Source organism: Balaenoptera acutorostrata, chromosome 16 (assembly GCF_949987535.1).
Source record: "Balaenoptera acutorostrata chromosome 16, mBalAcu1.1, whole genome shotgun sequence".
Classification (NCBI taxonomy): Eukaryota; Metazoa; Chordata; class Mammalia; order Artiodactyla; family Balaenopteridae; genus Balaenoptera; species Balaenoptera acutorostrata.
In genome coordinates this window covers 32454219-32474411 of record NC_080079.1, presented here as the reverse complement: position 1 = coordinate 32474411, position 20193 = coordinate 32454219, and the positions used below count along the sequence as shown (strand labels likewise).

Here is a 20193-nt window from a genome sequence, read left to right as displayed (position 1 = left end):
TGTCTTTCACCAGGATGTCATCCCTTTGTGCACCTGTCAGTGTGGTGGTGTGTCTGAGCTATTAAGACCAGGACTCCTACTCAGCAGTGTTACAAGCACACCCTACCACCTCTGCATTCACCTCTTGGCAATGTACAAATACATGGGGACTGAACCTGTGGAATCTGGACCTTTAGGTGTGTGATTACAAGTAAAAGCCAGAAGATGGGCAAGCTTTAGCCACCCCTGATTTCTACGTGGCCTCCACATAGGTGTTACAACACCCTGGTGTGTCTTCATTAGTCATTAGATGTGGTATAAGTAATTTCTTACTGATAAGAGGTAAAATATCAGCGTTTGCGAATGATCTACTTTTTTGAAAAATTAATTGAGCAAATTCAAGGTTATCCCTATAATAATGTTAAATCTCACTTGCATTTCACTATCTTTTCCTGAGTGAGAGAGGAAGGGGTGGAGTTATAATTAGTTCACAGGGAAATGTGCATAACCTGAAATCTAAGAAGTTTATGTTGAAGAACATTTATTGCTGAACCACTAATAAAAGTGATTATAAATTATTGTAATGCTTTATTCTCCCTCGAATTTCGTCTAGGGTGTGTTAAAATCTGGGTATGTCCAAAGGTCTGTCTCCTGCATGGAAGAAAGTTTGAGAACTACTGATCTCCCATTACAGGAACCCAAAATAAAAGCAGTAAGAACTCAAAGATTCAAATAAATGATGATAGACTTCAGGGTTTCTTGAGGTGCAGAGAAATTCAGAAGTTTGAATCTCTGAAGATTGTGTTTCAAGTTTGTGGCAAGTTACTTCGAGCTGCCACGTGAGACATTTTGTTCATGACTTTACAACATGGTAATTTCAGGAGAAACAATGAACACTTTGCTTCCCCACAGCCTGATGAGCTTTGACCACCCCTGCTTTTGCCCCCGTCCTCCAGGAGACTTCCTTCCTAGGTCAGAAGAGGCCACTCACCCGCTTTGGGTTTGGATGGCCACTGCCTCTACTCTTGAAATGAGAGACCACGCTCCTGTACTGGAGCCCTTTGGGAATGAGGACACCCGAGCCGCATAGGACATGCCGAGAGCCTGTTCTCTGATGGTTTTCAGGAGCTTCTGAAGCCATGAAATTTGCACAGGGTTGTACTTACTTCCTACAGAGGCTCACCCTAACGCTCCATTATCACTCCAAGCTCCCTGCTCAACAGGCACGGAAGACTGTAAGGAATGGAAGGGCAGCAAGGCAAAAGCATCAGGAAAGGCAGAAGAAAGCAAGACACAGGAAGGGAGCGATACCTCAGGAACAGCCTGGGAGAAAGATGTGGGAAATGATGTAAAAAACTCAACAGAGCAGTCAAAGCAGACAGGTGAGTTGTAATGCACATTCAGAAAATGTCTACCGTCCATTGTGAGACCAGGTGTGCCCACATTAACTCAGGAAATGGTGAGCTTTTAACATTGGGTACCTTCAAGATTGGAATTACACGGGTGCAGGATTTTAATTTCTATATAGTGTTTTAAGTGTTGAGATGATGGATGATTCTTCTTCTTTCTGTTTTTTTTCCCCCAGTATTTTTCAAATACAAATATTTTTTTTTAAATGGGAAAGTTCTAATAAAAAGTATACATAAGGGTTTTAGGTTATGATAAAACAAAGGAAGGGAAGCATCTGAAGATGTACTAAGATAGATGTTTGAACTCAGGAAACATTATTTTAAAAACTTAGCACAAGAACTTGTTCGAACAAACAGGTTTTTAAAAATTCATTACCTTAACTTAGCCATTAATTCTAAGATACATGACTGGCTCTAAATAAGTTTTCACACCTATGTAACGCTGTGGCACTGTTTCTGGCAAGTCGTATCTGTCTACAAACAGGCAGGTTTTGGACATGTAGACTGTGGCCTGCCCCAGAGGTGCAGCCTGGCAAGCTCAGGTCCTGATCAGCTTTGCTACTCACTACTCATGGCAAAGTCAAGACTGTTCTGTTTAGAAGATTGAGTTTTATGTTTACAGTTGCCTTATGAATAATTAAAGAAATTTAGAAATACATTTGTATTCAAATCCTTAATCAAAATAACTTTCAGAGGACATGCGCATCTGTCAAAGTAATACAGGCTTTACCTTCACAAACACTTGAGGCATTCTGTTGAGAGACAACTGGAGTCTATTTAAAAAAAAAAGAAAGGCAAGGATCTTCAATACAGTGGTATGTGGAAATAAAAGTCAAGGCAATATTATTAAAATAAATACTGGGGGAGAACATTTCTTTGATGCATAGCTTTTCTTTCAGTCACAAGACCAACAATTAAAAACACACAGTCCCCCGGCCCACTTTTGCATTAAGTGACAATGGACTTGAAGTGTGTCAGGGAAGGAGCAGTGTCATCCTGGCGTCTCCACTCTGTCAACAGGGTTGGTGGATACCATGACCCCCAGCAGCTGCTGGGCAGTAGTGCTTATGCAGTGGAAATCTGGCATCTGGCTTTGGTCTCAGGGCCCCACCGTCTTGGTGTTTGTAAGGGACTGTAAACCTCAGGCTACAGTGTAGATACCAGGTCAAGGTGGGCTTCCTCGAATAGTGGGCTGGCCCAGGTTCCCCACGTTCTGCCCAGAAGTTGAGTGTACTCAGGCCTTTGTGCCAGATATGCAGTTGTCAGTCTTTAGTTCCCAGGACAGCAGGTGGGAAGCACAGGGGAAGACAAAGGTCTTGGGACGCAGGGAGCCTGACCACTGATCGGCCGTTCACATTCAGTGAAGACACGGGGTTCAGGGAGGATGTGACCCTCCCATGCAGCATCTTCCCTACCCAAGTGAGGACTCCAAGTTTCTCTTGGACTGTCTGGGCAGCAACATGATTGCTATGTTCACCTTAGCGGGAAGCATCGTCAACTTTAAAGTGGGCAAGAATAAACATTGCGGGAAACATGAAGCACATTTAAAAGCAGAATTAACTCACCGTCTTCAGTGGCGTAGCTGTTTTTTTCCTGGGGGATAGAAAGAGATTGGCTTTGTTAAAACACAACAAAGATAAAGAGGAGCTGATGCCTTATCATTTTACTCTCAAATTTAAACTAGAATAGTGAAAGTGATACAAGTGTGTAGGAAGACTATCCTTGAAGGGAAGAGAGGGATGAAAGCAGGATTTAGCCATTATCCTTCTAGCCTCAGATAGGGTCTGCTGACAGATGGCAAAGGGGTTACTGGGGATAAACAGGAGCACCAGTTGCCAGGGAATCAGGATAACTGAGCTCTTGTTCCAGTTCTGCCACTGATGACTCTGTGACCTCAGGCCCGTTTCTCTCAGCTGTGAGGGCCAGTCTGAGCTTTAGTTTCTTCATCTGTAAAATGAGGACCAGAGTCAGCGTTTTCAAAGTGTGTACGTAGAGCCATCCCTTCCCCCAACAGCACCCCAGGGCTACTGTCTGGGGAAGGAGGGTGGATACATGAGGGTGGCCAAGAAGGTACATTTGTAGCCAGCACCTCCCCACGCCAATGTCCCCCCTGCTTCAGGTGACTCTTCTCTGCTAGACGTCTGCCTAGAATTTCATTCCAAACAGATAAACCCAAGACCAACACAACACAAGTTTGAAACCCACTCTGATCTCTGGTCCTGAAGGTGTTTACCTGGCCTAACGTACTGGTTTGTCTTAGTTCAGTAGAGATTGGACTCTAATATTGCTAAGGCTTTATAATTCTCTTCTGTGTTTATTTTGAATACTGGCTTTCTCTCTATCTCTCACTTTGTTTTGGCTGAGAGCTGGAAGATTGGGGGAAGAATACTAACAATTCCCAAGTGCCTCTAAGACGCCTGGCACTGGGTTAGGCTCTTCACATATTTTTTAAACCTCACACTGTCCTTTTTAAATGGGTGTTTTTATTACATTTTAGAGATTAGGAGACTAAGTAACTTGCCTGAAGTGATAAACCTAAGCCAAGAGAGAAGTGTGCAGAGTTTTGTTTAATAAACCCCTGAAATGGAGAATTTCTTTGCTTTACTCAGAGGCAGAATTAAGGCTATAACCATGCAGGCTTGCTTTGGACAGATTTAAATGTGCTTTTAAAATAACCTATTGAGCCAATATGAAATTATGGGGTCACTGTTTGTAATATTAACATGTTACATGCACCCAACATCTTACAAAGCTCTTCTAAGTTCAATGAGAAAGAATGACTCTCTCATCTCCCTTTTGAAAGGAACCTTGGCAGTGTTGCTTTGATGGAACACCAAGTGCATGCTGCTCTGTGTATACATTTGTTTGCAGATCACTAAATACTTGGAAGAGAAACCGAGGAGTAGAAAGTAGGGATGAAACCTGCTAGTGGGTCTTAAAATTATTCAGGTGCTGGAGCTTGTGTCTTGTGGAACTCAAGTCAATGAGCTCAAGATTTAGCTAGAAGTTTATGGGAGGAAAGACTACTAGTTTTTGATGTCAGCAGGGACACCCCTAGTCCAACTTGAAGCATGCATGGGTGTGGAGAAGACCAGGGCAATAGGGTTTCATTTCCACACTCTTTAGGAACACACTTATTGTAATGTTAGGTGCACCTGCATATGAGCTTGGGCAGGTATGCTCTTCTGAATGGAAACAGCAGAAAAACACCCCCCTTTGGCCCCCAGATTCTCAGGCAGGACTCCTTTGTGGATTCCAGGCAGCTCTGCTCACAGCAGCGATGGAGACCATACACTGAATTCACAGAGTTGCTTCTCTGCAACAGGAACTTACCCAGCCCTGGGCAGTGGGGATGGCGCAGCAGGCGAAGAGGTTGACTTAGAGTCCCAGGCCCCGCTCTTTCGACCTGTGCAGACATATACACAGGTCAGTCTCTAGCCCTGAACTGAGGGCTGATGGTCACAGTGAGCTGGCCTTGCTGGCAGGCTCAGAAATACATGCACATGTTTTCTTACTTTCAGCTAAGCATATCTAAGTAGTTACATTGAAGTGTTGGGGGAAAACCTATAGGCAAAGGTGATGAAACATCTTATAAATGCCAATTTATAAGCTCAGAACTAGGATGTTAATTAGGAACTCCATCTAAACATTGCTAAATGACCTTCTCATTTCCCCCATGGGACAAGTTCAGAGCCCCTGATTCTGTGGGCTCCATAAGAGCTCACAAGGGTTCCTATGGAAGGGAGCTAAGAGCTCACACTTGTATCTATATGCACTGCACAAATGTGCACAACAGCAGTGCCTAGAGACAGAGGGGCACAGACCCACCACTCCTGATCACACCTATAGACACTGCTCATTCCTAACCACACTTACACAGTACACACACCTAACCTCACATTTGGAGAACACTCATGCATTCATTCATCTCTGAGTTCTTAGGGCCTTTGCTCACTGCAGAAATAGACAAATGGAGAGAAGCAGCAAGCTATTACCCAAATCTCCTCTTCTGAAGTCACAGAAGGGACCCAGAGGGCCTTGTCCACCGCGCCCATTTCCCCTCCCTCTACCTGAAGATAGAAGCCAGAGCATCGTTATGAGGGAAGAAGGTGAGAGACAGGCAGAGATTCACTGCTGGGATAGGGAGCAGGCCTGGATGAGGAGAGGCCAGAGCTAAGCCAGCTCCCCTCAGCGCGTCCCAGCTGCCTCCTCTCAGGCTGATACTGCCTGCCTGGACATTACTACTCAGTGAGATAAAGGCTCTCTACTGAATTAAATTGAACTGAATATATGTTTTAATTAAGAACTTACTACATTTATAAGTCCACAATTCCTAATGGACTTAAAGGGGATACTCTGTACATATAGGTTGGACTTGCCCACAGTATGTGTTGTTTGAGTTTGCAAGATAAAGCACACGTAAGTAAACACTGAGGTAATAATCTATTACCAAGAATTATTGAGAACCTGGTATGTGTAAAGCCCTTGGAGGCACTGTGTTAGGGGCTGTGGAAGAGCTGAAGAAGTAGACATAGGCTTCTGCCCTCTCAGAATTTATAACAAGAGAAGACACATGCACCCCCATGCCACCTCATCTGACAGGACCACCTATTCCAAACACAAAAAAAGGGAAAAAGTCCTCGAAAAGTATTAAACGCAGAGATCATAAAGTTCATTCTCATGTACTTGACGAGAGAGAGGCCTTCAGGCTCTCACTCAGAGCCCATTTACTCTTTCTACACATAGTCCTTACATAGGGCTAATTTCCATAAGCACTCACCAGTGGCATCTGTTGAAGGAACGGCCCCTCCCATGTAACCCTTACTTAGATGTAAGCTGACCCAGATGGGATTTTTAAAAGCATTTTGAGAAAGAGACTACATATGGAATTTTTAACATTTCCTCCGACAATAAACTGAAATGTCATCTGAATATGTAGTAGTATGAGTCTAACTGTGTTTTATTAGCAAGGGTATCAAGTTGATATTGTTCTTCAAATTCTCAATACTTAAGAATGACATTGTGAAAATACACTTGGCTACTCATAGATGTTGATAGAAAGTTTCGGGGAAGAGAAAAAAAACCCTCGTCTGAAAAATAAGGAAGCAGAAAGAAGGTCTAAGTCAGAATTTCCTCCCAGGGGTCCCCTCTCTTTTCACCAAGGGCTCGCTTGGCCTGGGCATGTTATTGTTGTCATATCTACTGCCTGGCTTCTTTACTAAGCTTCCCTTTCCTTCATATCTGCAAACAGTCGGCCAACGTCTTCCTTTCCCCTTCCCTCCTCGTAAATAACTTCTGCAATCAGAGGAGCGGGAGGGGCATGCTCGCTGTCCTCTGTGGTGGTGGAGTCCAGTACAAGCTCTGGTTTTGCATCAGGAAGACAGGGTTCCAGTTATTTCTCTGCCACCAAACTGGCTGTGTGACCTCTTACGAGCCACTATGCCTCAGTTTCCCCCTCTGTGAGATGGGGATGCCACTAGCTACTTTATCTAACAGAGAGTTACTGTGGTTAGGTAATAAGGTAACTTTGAACATGTAAAGAATTAGCCAAATATAAAGTAATATTGCTGGAAAGGGACTGAAAGTTTTGAGGGTCAAAAATGTTATGCTAAGTGAAAGGAGTGAGATGGAAAAGACTGCATATTATATGACTCCATCTATATGAATGTTTGGAAAAGGCAACTCTATAACAACAGAAAGCAGATCAGGGTTACCCAGGGCTGAGGATGGGAACAGAACTGACCACAAATGAGCATAATGGCTCTTTTGGAGTTGGGGTAGGCACAGAAAGTTTCTAAAGCTGGATTTTAGTGCTGGTTACAAAACTCTATACATGTAATGATTTACAAAAAACATTGAATTATACATGTAAAATGAGTGAGTTTTATGATACATAAGTTATAGCTCATAAAGGATCTCAGTAAATATGATTATTGCTATTTTCATTTTCTCATCTTGTTATCAACCACGGCAGTATCTCTAGGTGCTGGGCACTGTGCCAGGTACTTCACATGTGCCACTTCTAAGCCTCACATAACATCAAGGGGAGCAAACAGAGGCTCAGAGCGGTTAACGGGCAGGGCCAGGGTTGGAAACCAAGGCCATTCAAGTTGAAAGCCTAGGCAGGCAGTGTCCTCTCTAGCCAATATCTCATAATGTTACTCTGGGGCATAATTGGGCACGTCAGATTCACTTGCTGCTTCTCCCTTATGTGGGGAAAGATTAGTGAAACAGAGGGCTGCTTTTGTGAATGCCCACGGGAGGATGGAGAGTTACTCCTTGTAGGCCAGTGACCCTCTCTGCAGCCCTGGCTGAAGTCAGACCCCGGGGCATGGCTGGGGTAGGACAACACCGTACCCTTCTCATTGCCAGGATCCCTGCTTCCTGGCCAAGCCGAATTCTTGGTTGGAAAGCTCCAAGGGAGAAACTGGGGATGCAATAGAGGGAGATGTGTCCAAAAGCACACTAATAAAAGAGAAAAATCGTCTTTGTTTAAATCATAGGGAGCAAAAAGTTATGTTAAGGTTTGATTTAACAGCACAGGCCTTGCACAAGCTGGTGCTTACCGAAGTTTCTTAACTTGGAAAACAATTTACCCTTAGTTTTTCCTTCTACCACGTATATCTTATGCATCATCCTCTTTTCAGTTTTGCATGCAGTGGTGGTAGGTTTCCTTATTCTTAATGATCTCAGTGTTGGCATTGTAAGCCCTTGGGATTTAACTCTCTTTTAGCTGTTATAGACACCCTATTATCATTAGTGGGGCTTGCATACTAGCCGAAGCATCCCTTACTCTCAAGTACTATATGAACTCTTACAAAATACATAAAAGAGACTTAATTTAACAACTTAAGAATAATTTGGGCTATGGGTAAAATTCTGCTTGCATATTAGCAGGGAATTGTAAATTCCGAAACTCCTCCCCTATTTTAAGAAATAAAGAGATAGAATACTTAAAAAATGCTGTTTACTTAGAGCAACCTCAGAAATACATGCTCTGTCTACCCTTTTCTGACAAAAGCTACAAATTAGCCAGAGGTTGCGCTGCCTTCTTCTAAATGCTCGTTTAGAGATAAATCACAATAGACTTCAGTCTTTCAGTTTGTTTAGACCAGTGCTTCTTAACTGGGAGTGATTTTTGTCCCCCTCCCCCAGGGACTTTCTGCAGTGACTGGAGACATCTTTGCCTATCACTGCTGGGGAAGGGGGTGCTAGTGGCATCTAGTGGGCAGAGGTCAGGGATGTTGCTAAACAGCCTGCGATGCACAGGACAGTCTCCAACAGAAACCACCTAGCCCCAGATGCCAACTGTGTTGAGGTTGAAAAACCCCGAAATTTAGAGTAAAACTTTATATGGAAAGGAAGAAACACTTCTCTGAGATGTGTACCGGGTGATATGCCAGACTCATGTGTCATGAATCAAGGCAGGTTAAACCAGGGATTCTGAACAATAACAATAATAAATCACAAAGAGCTATCATTTTATGAATGTGATTCGTATCTTTTTACTCATGTAATTCTCACAATACCCCTAGGCATAGGTGCCATTTTCCCCTTCCTTTTTTTCAGGAGAGGAAACTAAGAAACAGAGGGATTACTTAGCTTGCTCAAAGTCTGGCACCTAGTGAGTGAAGACTTGGACCCTCTGGCTTTGGAGTCTGTGCTAACTCCTGCTACTGTACTTCCCAGTATGGAACATGAAGGAGAGGGAGCGCTTACCTTTGCACCTAATTCGCTATGTAATCTGCGGCCAGCACCTTATTAGCCATCAAAGAGCCAAAAGCAACATTAACCAGGGGCAAGTGTCGTGGTGTGGAACTTTAACAGAAACCCCTGAAACCTTAGCACTTTCATGATGCCTATCAGGGAACTCTCTGATGCCTCTAAAGACAATGGTCAGTTATTTAAAGACACAGGCAAGTAGTCTGATTATTCCTTTTATAAAAATCATCTCTGAAAACTGTACTGTTTGCACACTCAGAAACTCCCTCTAACTGTTCAGGTTTGTTCCCTACCTGCCCCCCCCCCACCACCAAGTTATCTCACTTCCTTCCTCCTCCTGAACTTCCTCCTGTCTATATCCAATAATCATTTAACCAGGAAATTATTTTCTTGTTCAGGTTTGGTTTCTTCATCTGATGCCTCTAGTGATAAAATATAGCTATACTAGATTAATATAAAACTAATGAATAATAAATCCAGTGGGCTAATGCCTTCATGATGGGGCCATGTGATTCCTTAAAGACAGCCAGAGTTGGGGGACTCAATCGCTCTCTCAACCAACTGACCCATCTACCATTTCAGCACCTACACTGAGCCAGGTCCTGTCTAGGCCTTGGAAACACAGCTATGAGCAAGACATGGAGCTGAGAATCTTATGGGAAAATCAGGCTGATTGGAGTATTGGGAGTGTTTTAGGAAAAAGAGGTCTGTGTAAGGCAAGAAGAGCATTTTAAGATGTAAGCACCAGAGAGTATTAAACTATTATTCTAAAGGAGGGTTTAAGCCTTCATTTATCTGTTTCAGTGAAAGGTTTTCTATTCCAGTAATAACAGCCCTTCTGAGTTATCACGTGTCAGGAGTCTCCGTTTCAGCAGGGACCAAAGCGACCTCGCCGTGACGTTTTAGGTTGGTGTGTTGACATTTGTTCCCAGAAATTAAGATGAGCTGGATAAGATGCCTCTGACCTCCAGTCCCCAAGTATAAAGAGCCTGTGGATTCCGAGGGGGAGGATAAATAGGAACTTGTGAAGAGGGTGAGCAATTGCACAGGAAATGAGTCTAGGAAAAGATTTTTTAAAATAATCTTCTTTCATTTTCTCTCAAGGAACATGTCCTTGAAAGCAGAGGTCAGTCTCCCAGTCTCTGTGTTCAGCCTTCAGGTCTGGGAGAGAAGGGAGTGTGTGTGTGTGTGTGTGTGTGTGTGTGCGTGTGCATGTGTGTGTCTGTGTGTGTGTGTGTGCGTGTGTGTGTGGTATAGGGTGGGGGAGAGGAGAAGGAGAGAACGCTGTCGAGGAAGCTCCTGCGCCTCTCTGTGCTGTAGAAGGGCTGGGGTATGGGCGCCACTCAGTACTGTGGGCCTCAGGCTGGGGGTTGCCAAACCCTACAGGAGACACCTAGGAACCACTGAGTGTTCATAGTTTGGGGAGGGATGACATGGTAAAAACTAACTTTGTAATGGAATGAAGCTAGCAACATTTGGAGGGGGTCAGAAGCTCATCTCAGTGACTGAGGAGAGAGCCTAGAGACAAGAGTATGGCTAGTGGACTCTGTAAGACAGAAGCTATGAAGTGATAAAGTAAAGAAAGCCTGGTTCAGGTGGTGGCAACTAAAATAGAACAGCAAATTCAGGAAAAAGCAAAGCAGAATTGGGAAAGAACATGGGCACTCTGAGACATGGAGCCTGGAGGCTGATGTGTAAAGAGGAATAGGGATGCCCGAAGGGTAGGGGTGATGGATGCACTGAGCTTGAGGTAGTGGGAAGGTCAACGTGTTCAGAAGGGAAGAAGGGTCAAGGTTGGACACCAGAGAGTTATCAGCTTAGACCAGAGAAGTGAAGCCAGAAGAATGGATAAACCGGAAAGAAGTGAAAAATAATACTCTACCGAGCGCCTACTGTATGCCAGGCACTGCATTAAGAATTTCCCATTCACAATTTCAGAATTCTCCTGTCTCCATTTACCGATGAGAAGATGTGATGCTTGGAGAGGTGAAGTACAGACCCAAAGTGATACAGTTGATAATGGGGATGGGTTATGACCCAAGCTCTTAACCGCATGATATTCTGAAAGAAGAGCAGGGGGCTGAGGCTGAACGGCGCAGGCATCCTCAGTCAGGGGAGCAGAGAAGGAGGGCCGGCCAGCAAAGTGCCCAGAGAGGTAGGATGAAAAAGAAGACTTGTCTGAGAGAGGCGCAGGGGCATGGGGGCGAGGGTCCCCTCGCACAGGTGTCCCCAGACAGTGGATGAGCATGAGGAGAAGGCCTCTGTTACCATTTATTAAGACATTTGGAAACACAAGGGATTATTTCTTAATATTTGCTCTGAGTGGTTTGTCTTATTTAGAACAGATTAAAAATGAAACCCCCAAATGTAATCATTTCACAATAAAAAAAAAACAGAAACAAAACCACCAAATCATGTGTACACTCTACCTGAAGCTGTCCCTGGAGGTGAGGCTGGCTTTGAGGAGTTATTTGGCTTGGTTGATCTATTAACCATGGGAGCTGAAACACAAAATCACACCTATATTATAATTATATATATATATATGCACACACACACATACATATATAGTAGATAGTCTACTGAGGGAGATTCACACTTATGGAAAAATGCATTGTGGAAATGATGGGTCAGACCAGAGAATCTACAAAGAATGGGAGACACAATTAGTAAGCCCACAAGCCATTAAAAGAAGCCTTCTCAGAAGAAAAAAACATTTTAGAATGAATATATTAGTGATTAAAGTGAATACTGGCTTGGAATTTCATTTGCCAAACTGGGTGTCTAGGAGATGAAAGAGTTTGTTTTTTTACCAGGAGACGTGCATTGAACTAACAGTGGAGGGGCCAGATTAATAGCCCCACCTTCCCTTACACACATAACACAAGTAACACATACCATTCCTCTTGGATTTTGTAGGTTTATGGGAGGGTGGGGGTGAGGGCATTTAATTTGTATTTATTGTTTCATGGTGATGGGTGAGTTCAGGAATTCTGGTGGGTCTAGAAGCTGTCGGTGATATTTAGGGCGAGGGAGAGGACTGCGACATCATGGCAGTGTAAAAACTGAGTATTGCTACTTTGGAGTCAAGTTTATTAGATGAGTAATGTTACTTGAAGAGGCAACATTTATACAGGATTATATTCTCCATAGCGACTATATCCAGAGTAATCATACACTGTTCCACGCCTCATCTGAGGCTATGTGGCACGGGCTTTTGAAGATAATTTGTTTGTAACTGCGTTTGTTATTTCGTGAAGGATTTACAAATGAAATGTTTCTCGTGGGCCTGAGATAGCACTCCATTTTAAAGAATTAGAACATAGAGCATATTTTACTCTTTCATTTTTTCAGTCCTCTGCAGAAACTGTTGCTGGTGCAATATTTGTAAGGTCAACATGGTGGCTCATGACTTTGTGAGTATTAGGTTTTATAAGAAATCCGTTCTGAGTGAGGAGCTAAAGAGAAGAACTTAGGTGCTTTTATCCCTTGAGAAGAGAGTATTAAATCATGGAAGAGGATGGAGAAAGAAGGGTAAAGGCTATCAAACACAGAGATGGGTTGCCCACTATGCTCTCTGTTCCACTAGCCAAAGAAGGCAAATGCTATGGCCGCAGAGGAGAGAGGCCTGGGCACTATCATTTCTGAGCCCCTTAGAGCTTGCTACCAAATGGTCTTGTATGCCTCTATCAACTGCCAGAAGTTTTCAGGTGCTTAAAACTACAAACTCTTGCCTTTTTCAGATGGGAGTGAACTGTCTTCTGTGGGATGAATATAGTTTTCATCTGCATCTTCCACGGGGACCACATAATCAGCCTAAAAGAAATACAGAAATGTTGTGTATTCAGAGTTTACTGCATAAGAAGCAGTGATATTTAAAAAAATCTTCTGAGATATAATCCATATACCATTAAATTCCCCCATGTAAAGTGGTTTGGTGATTTGTAGTATATTAACAGAGTGTGCCACCATCACTGCAATCTATCTTTAGAACATTTTCATCACCCCCAAGAGGAACGCTGCACCCATTAGTCACTCCCATCCATCCCCTCCCCTGACCTAGTCAACCACCAACCTTCTTTCTATCGTTAAGATTTGCCCATTCTGGACATTTTATATAAATGGAATCATACAATATTTCAATACACAGTCTTTCATGACTTCTTTCACTTAGCATAGTAATTTCAAGGTTTAACCATGTTTTAGTACTTCATTCACTTTTATGGACAAATTATATTCCATTGTATGACTATACCACATTTTACTTATCCATTCATCAGTTGATGGACATTTGGGTTGTTTCTACTTTTTTGGCTATTATGAATAACGTTGTTGTGAACATTCATGTACAAGTTTTGTGTAGATGGACATTTTTCTTGAGAGTATACCTAGTGGTGGAATTGCTGGGTCATATTGTAGCTCTATATTTAATAGTTTGAGGAACTGTTAAATTGTTTTCCAAAGTGGCTGTGCAATTTTTCCATTCCCACTGGCAATGTATGAGGGTTCCAATTTCTCCACATATTCACTATTACTTGTTATTGTCTGTCTTTTTTGATTGTAAGCATCGTTGTAGGTGTGAAGTGGTATCTAATTGTGATTTTGATTTGCATTTCCCTTAATGATGTTAAGCATCTTTTCTTCTGCTTATTGGCCATTTGTATATCTTCTTCAGAGAAAAGTCTGTTCAACCCCTTTGCCAACTTTTAATTGGGTTGTTTGTCTTTTTTATTCTTGGATTATAAGAGTTCTTTAAATGTTCTAGATTTAAATCTCTTATCAGATATATAATTTCCAAAAAAATTCTCACATTCTACACGTTGTCTTTTTACTTTCTTTATGGTATCATTTGCAGCACAAACGTTTTACATTTTAAAGTCAGTTTTATCTACTTTTTTCTTTTGTTGTTTGTGCTTTTGGTATTGTATCTAAGAAATCATTGCCTATCCCAAGGTCATAAAGGTTTATACCTGGGCTTCCCTGGTGGCGCAGTGGTTAAGAATCTGCCTGCCAATGCAGAGGACACGGGTTTGAGCCCCTGGTCCGGGAAGATCCCACATGCCGCGGAGCAACTAAGCCCATGCGCCACAACTACTGAGCCTGCGCTCTAGAGCCTGTGAGCCGCAGCTGCTGAGCCAGTGTGCCACAACTACTGAAGCCCGCATGCCTAGAGCCCACGCTCCACAACAAGAGAAGCCACCACAATAAGAAGCCCGCGCACCGCAACAAAGAGTAGCCCCCGCTCTCCTCAGCTAGAGAAAGGCCACGCACAGCAATGAAGACCCAATGTAGCCAAAAATAAATAAATAAAATAAATTTTTAAAATTAAAAAAAAAAGGAATTATACCTATGTTTTTTTCCAAGAGTTTTATAGTTTTAGCTCTTACACTTAGACCTATGATCCAGTTTTATTTAACTTTTTATATATGGTGTGAGATTGGAGTACAATTTCATTCTTTTGCATGTATATATACAGTAATCTTAGCACTGTTTGTTTAAAAAACTAATTTTTCCTGTTGAATTGTCTTGGCATCTTTGTCAATAATCAATTGACCATAAATATAGGGAGGGAGTGATTTTATAAGAGGTAAATAAAGTAACCAGATCTCAGAAGTGGTTTTTACAACCTGCCTTGGTTGGTTGCCAACATGGGGACTGGGAGAAACAAAAAACAAACATTTATTGAGCACTTATTGCCAGGTGCTCTTCTAAGTACTTTACATGTGTAATCTCACTTACTCCTTGTAATAACCCAAAAAGGTAGGTACCACTAGTACTATACAATAATACTATACTATAAAGTTGTTACCTGCCAAAATAAGCAAATCATCAAGAATCATCATAATCTGTGTCCTAACAAGTTCATCTTCACTTTGCTGCAGTGTTTTAATACAAACCCCATTATCCCATGTTCACATCACAAAAAACTGGCTGTAGTTACATGAATAATTGGTCTTTTGAAGCCAGGCAGATTGTTCTACTACCACAACCTACATGCTATTAGAATCCTTCCTCAGTTTTTACAATGGCATGATTAAAAAATAGATGATTATTTTAAAAATAATCTTAGATCAACTCCAGTGTTTAGATGTTCAGTATTAAGACACCTGCTATAGGTATTTACATGTTTGCCTTCCCCCAAACTTTAAATGTGAAAAGTAGGAGCACCACGGATTCATCTTATTTTCACTTTCCCATTGCCCTTCACCCCATTCCATATCAGGAGTCATTAAGATGAGCTATTAAATGCCCACATGAGTTTCTTGCTTAATACAACTCATGTGAACATTTAATAGCTTTACATACATTATTTTACTGAATTCTTTCAATGATACCTACTATTAAGTTACATATACTTATCCTCATTTTACAGATGAGGAATTTGAGAGCAGTTGAGTAATCTATCCAAGGTCACATAAAATCACAAAACTGATGCCCTGCAAGGAGAGGTACTGGGTCTGCTTTGGGCACCAATGAAGCCCTGGCACGTTTGTGTTGAATGAAGAGCTGGTCTCTTCTCAGTGGATACTGGAGAGGTGGCACAGGATAGCTCTTTAGCACCTGGGATCTAGTATCTCATCATCTGATTTCAAATGCTGGCTCTATCATTTACCTCTGTGACCTTGGACAGGTTCTTCAACCCCTTTGCACTTCATCTGTACCATTTCCTCATCTGTAATGGGGATGATAATAGCACACACTTCCTAGGGTTGCTGTGAGGATGTAATGAGATAACACATACAGAGCGCTCAGAACACCGCCGACACACAGCACTTGTCAAGTGTTAGCCGCTCTCGTTGTTAGAGCACAGATGCTCCTTCCTCCCACCTCCAACTCTCTGGTCAGCCTGTACCCCTATATTTTGCCTGTAACCTGTATGGCAGAGCTAAACATTTTCATTTATGCTTCTGTTTGACTTCTTCTTTTCCTATCTAATGGCTCAGCCAGATCTTAATGTTGGCCTCTTTTTTCTTTTTTAACCTCTTTCTCATCTTGACTGTCCATCTGCCCATTCCAGAATGTGCCTCCTCCAGACTTCTCCTTTTCCCACTGGTTCAGACTTGCCTAAGCCACCTCCACAAGGCTGCTGTTAGCAAAGCTCGGCCTCTCCCCACTGGGGTCCACCTCCAGTTAGTCACAGAAATGGAGAGCTTCACATAACCCACAGTCTTCATTTGTATTCTGTGTCTGAATTGATATCTTCATATGGATTTGCCAAATGCCGAAAGAATTCACGGTGAGACCCTAACAGATGGTCTCCCTACCACGTCCCATGCTCAGATTCTCCCGGCCACCCTGTTCTCACCCTGAAAGGGCAGCAACCCCTCTCAGACTGACAGACAGACTGAGGATAGACAAACCACACTCATTCTCAGTCTGCTGACTTCCTGACTTAAACTGTCCCTAGAGAGGGGCTCATAAACTCAAATACTTACAGGAGCAGGCCTGGAACAGTAATGGGGAATGTACAGAGTCAGGGTGTGCACAAGTCTTGTATGAGTGATGGGGATGATGACAAATGGAAACAGGGGCCCAGGGAGTCACAGCTGAGCTGGAGCATTGCCATGAGGCTCAGCTGCTTCGAGGCCATGGCTGGCCAAGTGCTGACAGGCCCTCAGTCTTCAGGAGAAACTAGAAAACTGGATTTTATAAAGAATCTAGAATATGGTAGAAAGGAATCCAATATGTATGATACATGGAATCCTTCTTTGTGTGAGGCACTGTATTTAGTGATATATATATATATATATATATATATATATATATATATATATATATTCCTTTATTAAATCTTTAAAATTACCTGAAGAGAGGAAAAGCTGAGACTCAGAGAGTTTATCTGACTTGCCTAAGTCACACAACTAGTAAGGGTCAAAGCAGGAATTTGAACTTGGATGCTGCCTCTATTTTATTTAAAAGTCTCTCTTTTCCATCACTTCTTGGGCTATAAATTATACTAAGGTGGAAATGAAGGTCATTTCACAGCATGCTCATAAACTGTAGGTTTTATCATCTACAGGCATTTAAAAACTAGTTACTTCTGGGGCTTCCCTGGTGGTGCAGTGGTTAAGAATCCGACTGCCAATGCAGGAGACACGGGTTCGAGCCCTGGTCCAGAAGATCCCACATGCCACGGAGCAGCTAAGCCTGTGTGCCACAACTACTGAGCCCGTGAGCCACAACTACTGAGCCCGTGTGCCACAACTACTGAGCCCACATGCCTAGAGCCCGTGCTCTGCATCAAGAGAAGCCACCGCAATAAGAAGCCACGCACCGGGCTTCCCTGGTGGCGCAGTGGTTGAGAGTCTGCCTGCTAATGCAGGGGACACGGGTTCGAGCCCTGGTCTGGGAAGATCCCACATGCCACGGAGCAGCTGGGCCCGTGAGCCACAATTGCTGAGCCTGCGCGTCTGGAGCCTGTGCCCCGCAACGGGAGGGGCCGCGATGGAGAAAGGCCCGCGCACCGCGATGAAGAGCGGTCCCCGCACCGCGATGAAGAGTGGCCCCCGCTTGCCGCAACTGGAGAGAGCCCTCGCACGAACCGAAGACCCAATACAGACAAAAATAAATAAATTAATTAATTAAAAAAAAAAAAAAAAAAAAAAAGAAGCCACGCACCGCAACGAAGAGTAGCCCCCGCTCTCCGCAACTAGAGAAAGCCCGCGCGCACTGACAAAGACCCAACGCAGCCAAAAATAAATAAATAAATAAATAAATTTATAAAAACAAGTAACTTCTTCGAGAAGCTGAAGTAAGATTATGTCTGGTGATGGTTAAGAGTTGCCTTTAATGTTATTTTCTTTCTCAGACTGTTACACTTGTAGGGTTGTTCTAATGGCTAAGTTTGAGGGCTTGTCTTTGACTTTATTTAAAATGCAAGTACATCTGGGAGCCATAACATATTAGGCTTTATCAGTCATTCCTACAATAGCCTGAATGGGTTTACCTGTTCATTTTTAAATTGAAACAATTCCATATGGAATAAGACGTGAAAATCTAGGTGCTGGCAGAAGGGAGATTGATGACATAAACCTAGAGTTGGGTCCTGGACAATCGGCAAAGATGGTCCCTGGATACCAGGGGCTGGGGAGAGGGAGTGAGAAGCAAAAGCTGCCGAGGGAAGTGAGGAGTCAGCTCCTCCTCGGGTTGTGCAGGGTCTTCCTACAGACTAGGGGTCTCCAGTGTATGCCCCACTGCACCCCTCTGCATTTTAGAGGAGGAGGGTGGAGGACCAGAGTGAAAAGAAGGTGGGGGAGAGAAAATGAGGCGGGACAGGGAGAGGAGCAATGGAGAATAAAGAGGGAAGTATATTATGGAGGAAAGAGAGGTTTGCAGGAAACCGAGGGACTCTTTCTCGAAGGAATAGTTAGAGGGACACAGCTCCAGTATGGATATATATGCCTGTAGTAAATGAAAGTGCTTAAACTAAGACCATATATGCCATTTTTAAAGAAAACATCCTTTCAGCATAACAATGGAGAGTTAGAGGGGGCAGGGTGGTTAGCGCTGGCCGGAGAGCAGGGCCTGGAGGAAGGAAGACACGCCTGAGGCCACACTGTCCTGCCCCTCCCCCTATCCGGCCCACATCCTGCCTTCCACTCGGTCTGGGCAGTCTTCTGGACAGATTTACTTTACCTCATCCTCAAGGAGCTCTTTGGGTCTGGGTGGGACTTGAGGTTTATGCAGAGAAGTCGGGGCTGGCAGCGTGGTGGCCTGCCTTGCCTTTGCCGAAGGCCAGTTGGGTTTACTGGGAAGGGTCTTGCTGGAGGGCGGAGACTGCCTCTGGCTTGATCGATTGTCTTGAGAGGAAAAACAACAAGAACAACAAGGCATAAGATGAACGGGTTCTGGATCATTCCCTGGGCGGAAGCCACCGAGATCTAGAAAGTATAAAACCCCCAGCATTTATGTGGCCCACACATTATTAACTGGGGCATTCCCTCAAAGAGTAGAATGACATGTTAGGCAAAAATTTCAACTGCCCATTGACTTATACATTATAAAAACCAGAAGAATGTCCTCATCAAAGGCATCCTTCTAGGGATTGATGCAGACCCACAGACCCAGGAAAGCAGGCAGCCCAAACGCTCTGCTAAACAGAGTGGATGGTGACCTTGGCATTGGGGGGGGGGGGGGTCTCAGGGGGGGCGGTACTCCTCAGTGGTTCACTTTGCTCCGTGAAGCCTTAAGGGCAGTGATTCTCAATCCTGCCTACACATTCGAACCACCTGGGAGCTTTAAAAAATGCCAAGGCCCCACTCCAGACATGCAGTTTGAACTTCTGGGGAGGGACCTGGTATTAGAGGTTTTAAAATTCCCCAGGTTATTCTAAGGTGTATTCAGGGTTGCCACTACTTATCCGGGTGAACCTATACTTTCCTCCCCTTAATGATGTCCTCGAATCATGGGGAAGTCGTGAGTAACCCCTGCTCCAGGACCGTCCTCACCAGGTGTCAGGGAAGGAAGGAGTCCAGGCTCTGAAGTCAAGGGCCCTGTGTTCAGTCCCCTGCTCTCCACCCACCAGCGGCACTCCTTTGGGCTGCTTCTTCATTATGTAACCTCTCTGGGACCCACATTCCTCATTTTTATAATGAGGATCGTAAGTATCCACCTCAGAGAATTATTGTAGGGATTAGGGAGAAAGCAGCAAGGCAGGAGGAACACTGTGTCTGGCAGAGCCGAGGCCTAATATACAGAACTAACCTCACCTGCGTAACGTGGTGGAGGGCTTAGGCAACAGGGAGTCTACCCGGTTGATCTGCGAGCACAGATTCTGACTGATACACTGTAGGAAAATCTTCGCATAGGAATAACCTGGTGGGTTCCCCTTCCTGGAACCAGCACAGGCGCTTACACTGGCTTCCTGCTCCTTCCTCCTGCTACAGCCGGCCCCCAGCTTGATACAGCTGCCCCTGCCTCTGCCTGTCCCACTGTGCTCTCCGCCCGGTGCCTGCTCAAGCCCTCGGCCCGCGCTTCTGCCTCGTGACGGTATGTGGTTAACTTTACACTTGGTGCCTCCTCGGAAGCCTCCTTCTGGTGGCGTAGCTGTGTTCAGGCACCAAGGCATCCACTTTACTATGCC

At 43.8% G+C, this 20193-nt stretch overlaps 2 protein-coding genes across 9 annotated transcripts in view; one reads left to right on the top strand and one right to left on the bottom strand.

Moving 5' to 3' along the window:
• Positions 1-17381, top strand: part of ZNF518A (zinc finger protein 518A) — a 68748-nt gene extending 51367 nt beyond the window's left edge. Inside the window, exons 8-9 of one of the 4 annotated variants that reach the window (XR_003623857.2) lie at positions 593-1361; positions 17131-17381. The gene's annotated coding sequence lies outside the window, so the exon portion shown is untranslated. Of the gene's footprint in view, positions 1-592; positions 2045-12853; positions 13909-17130 lie in introns of those variants that run through there. The other 3 variants (XR_009005653.1, XR_009005655.1, XR_009005654.1) reach the window with 3 other exon arrangements.
• BLNK (B cell linker) overlaps positions 1-20193 on the bottom strand; it is a 113921-nt gene that overhangs the window by 13138 nt on the left and 80590 nt on the right. For all 5 annotated transcript variants that reach the window (XM_057530892.1, XM_057530890.1, XM_007187448.3 and 2 more), the window contains 6 exons: positions 18747-18910; positions 12845-12926; positions 11540-11611; positions 4722-4794; positions 2954-2981; positions 2119-2161 (listed from right to left, as the gene is read on the bottom strand). In XM_057530892.1, coding sequence (XP_057386875.1) covers positions 2119-2161; positions 2954-2981; positions 4722-4794; positions 11540-11611; positions 12845-12926; positions 18747-18910 — 462 coding nt within the window. The remainder of the gene's footprint in view (positions 1-2118; positions 2162-2953; positions 2982-4721; positions 4795-11539; positions 11612-12844; positions 12927-18746; positions 18911-20193) is intronic.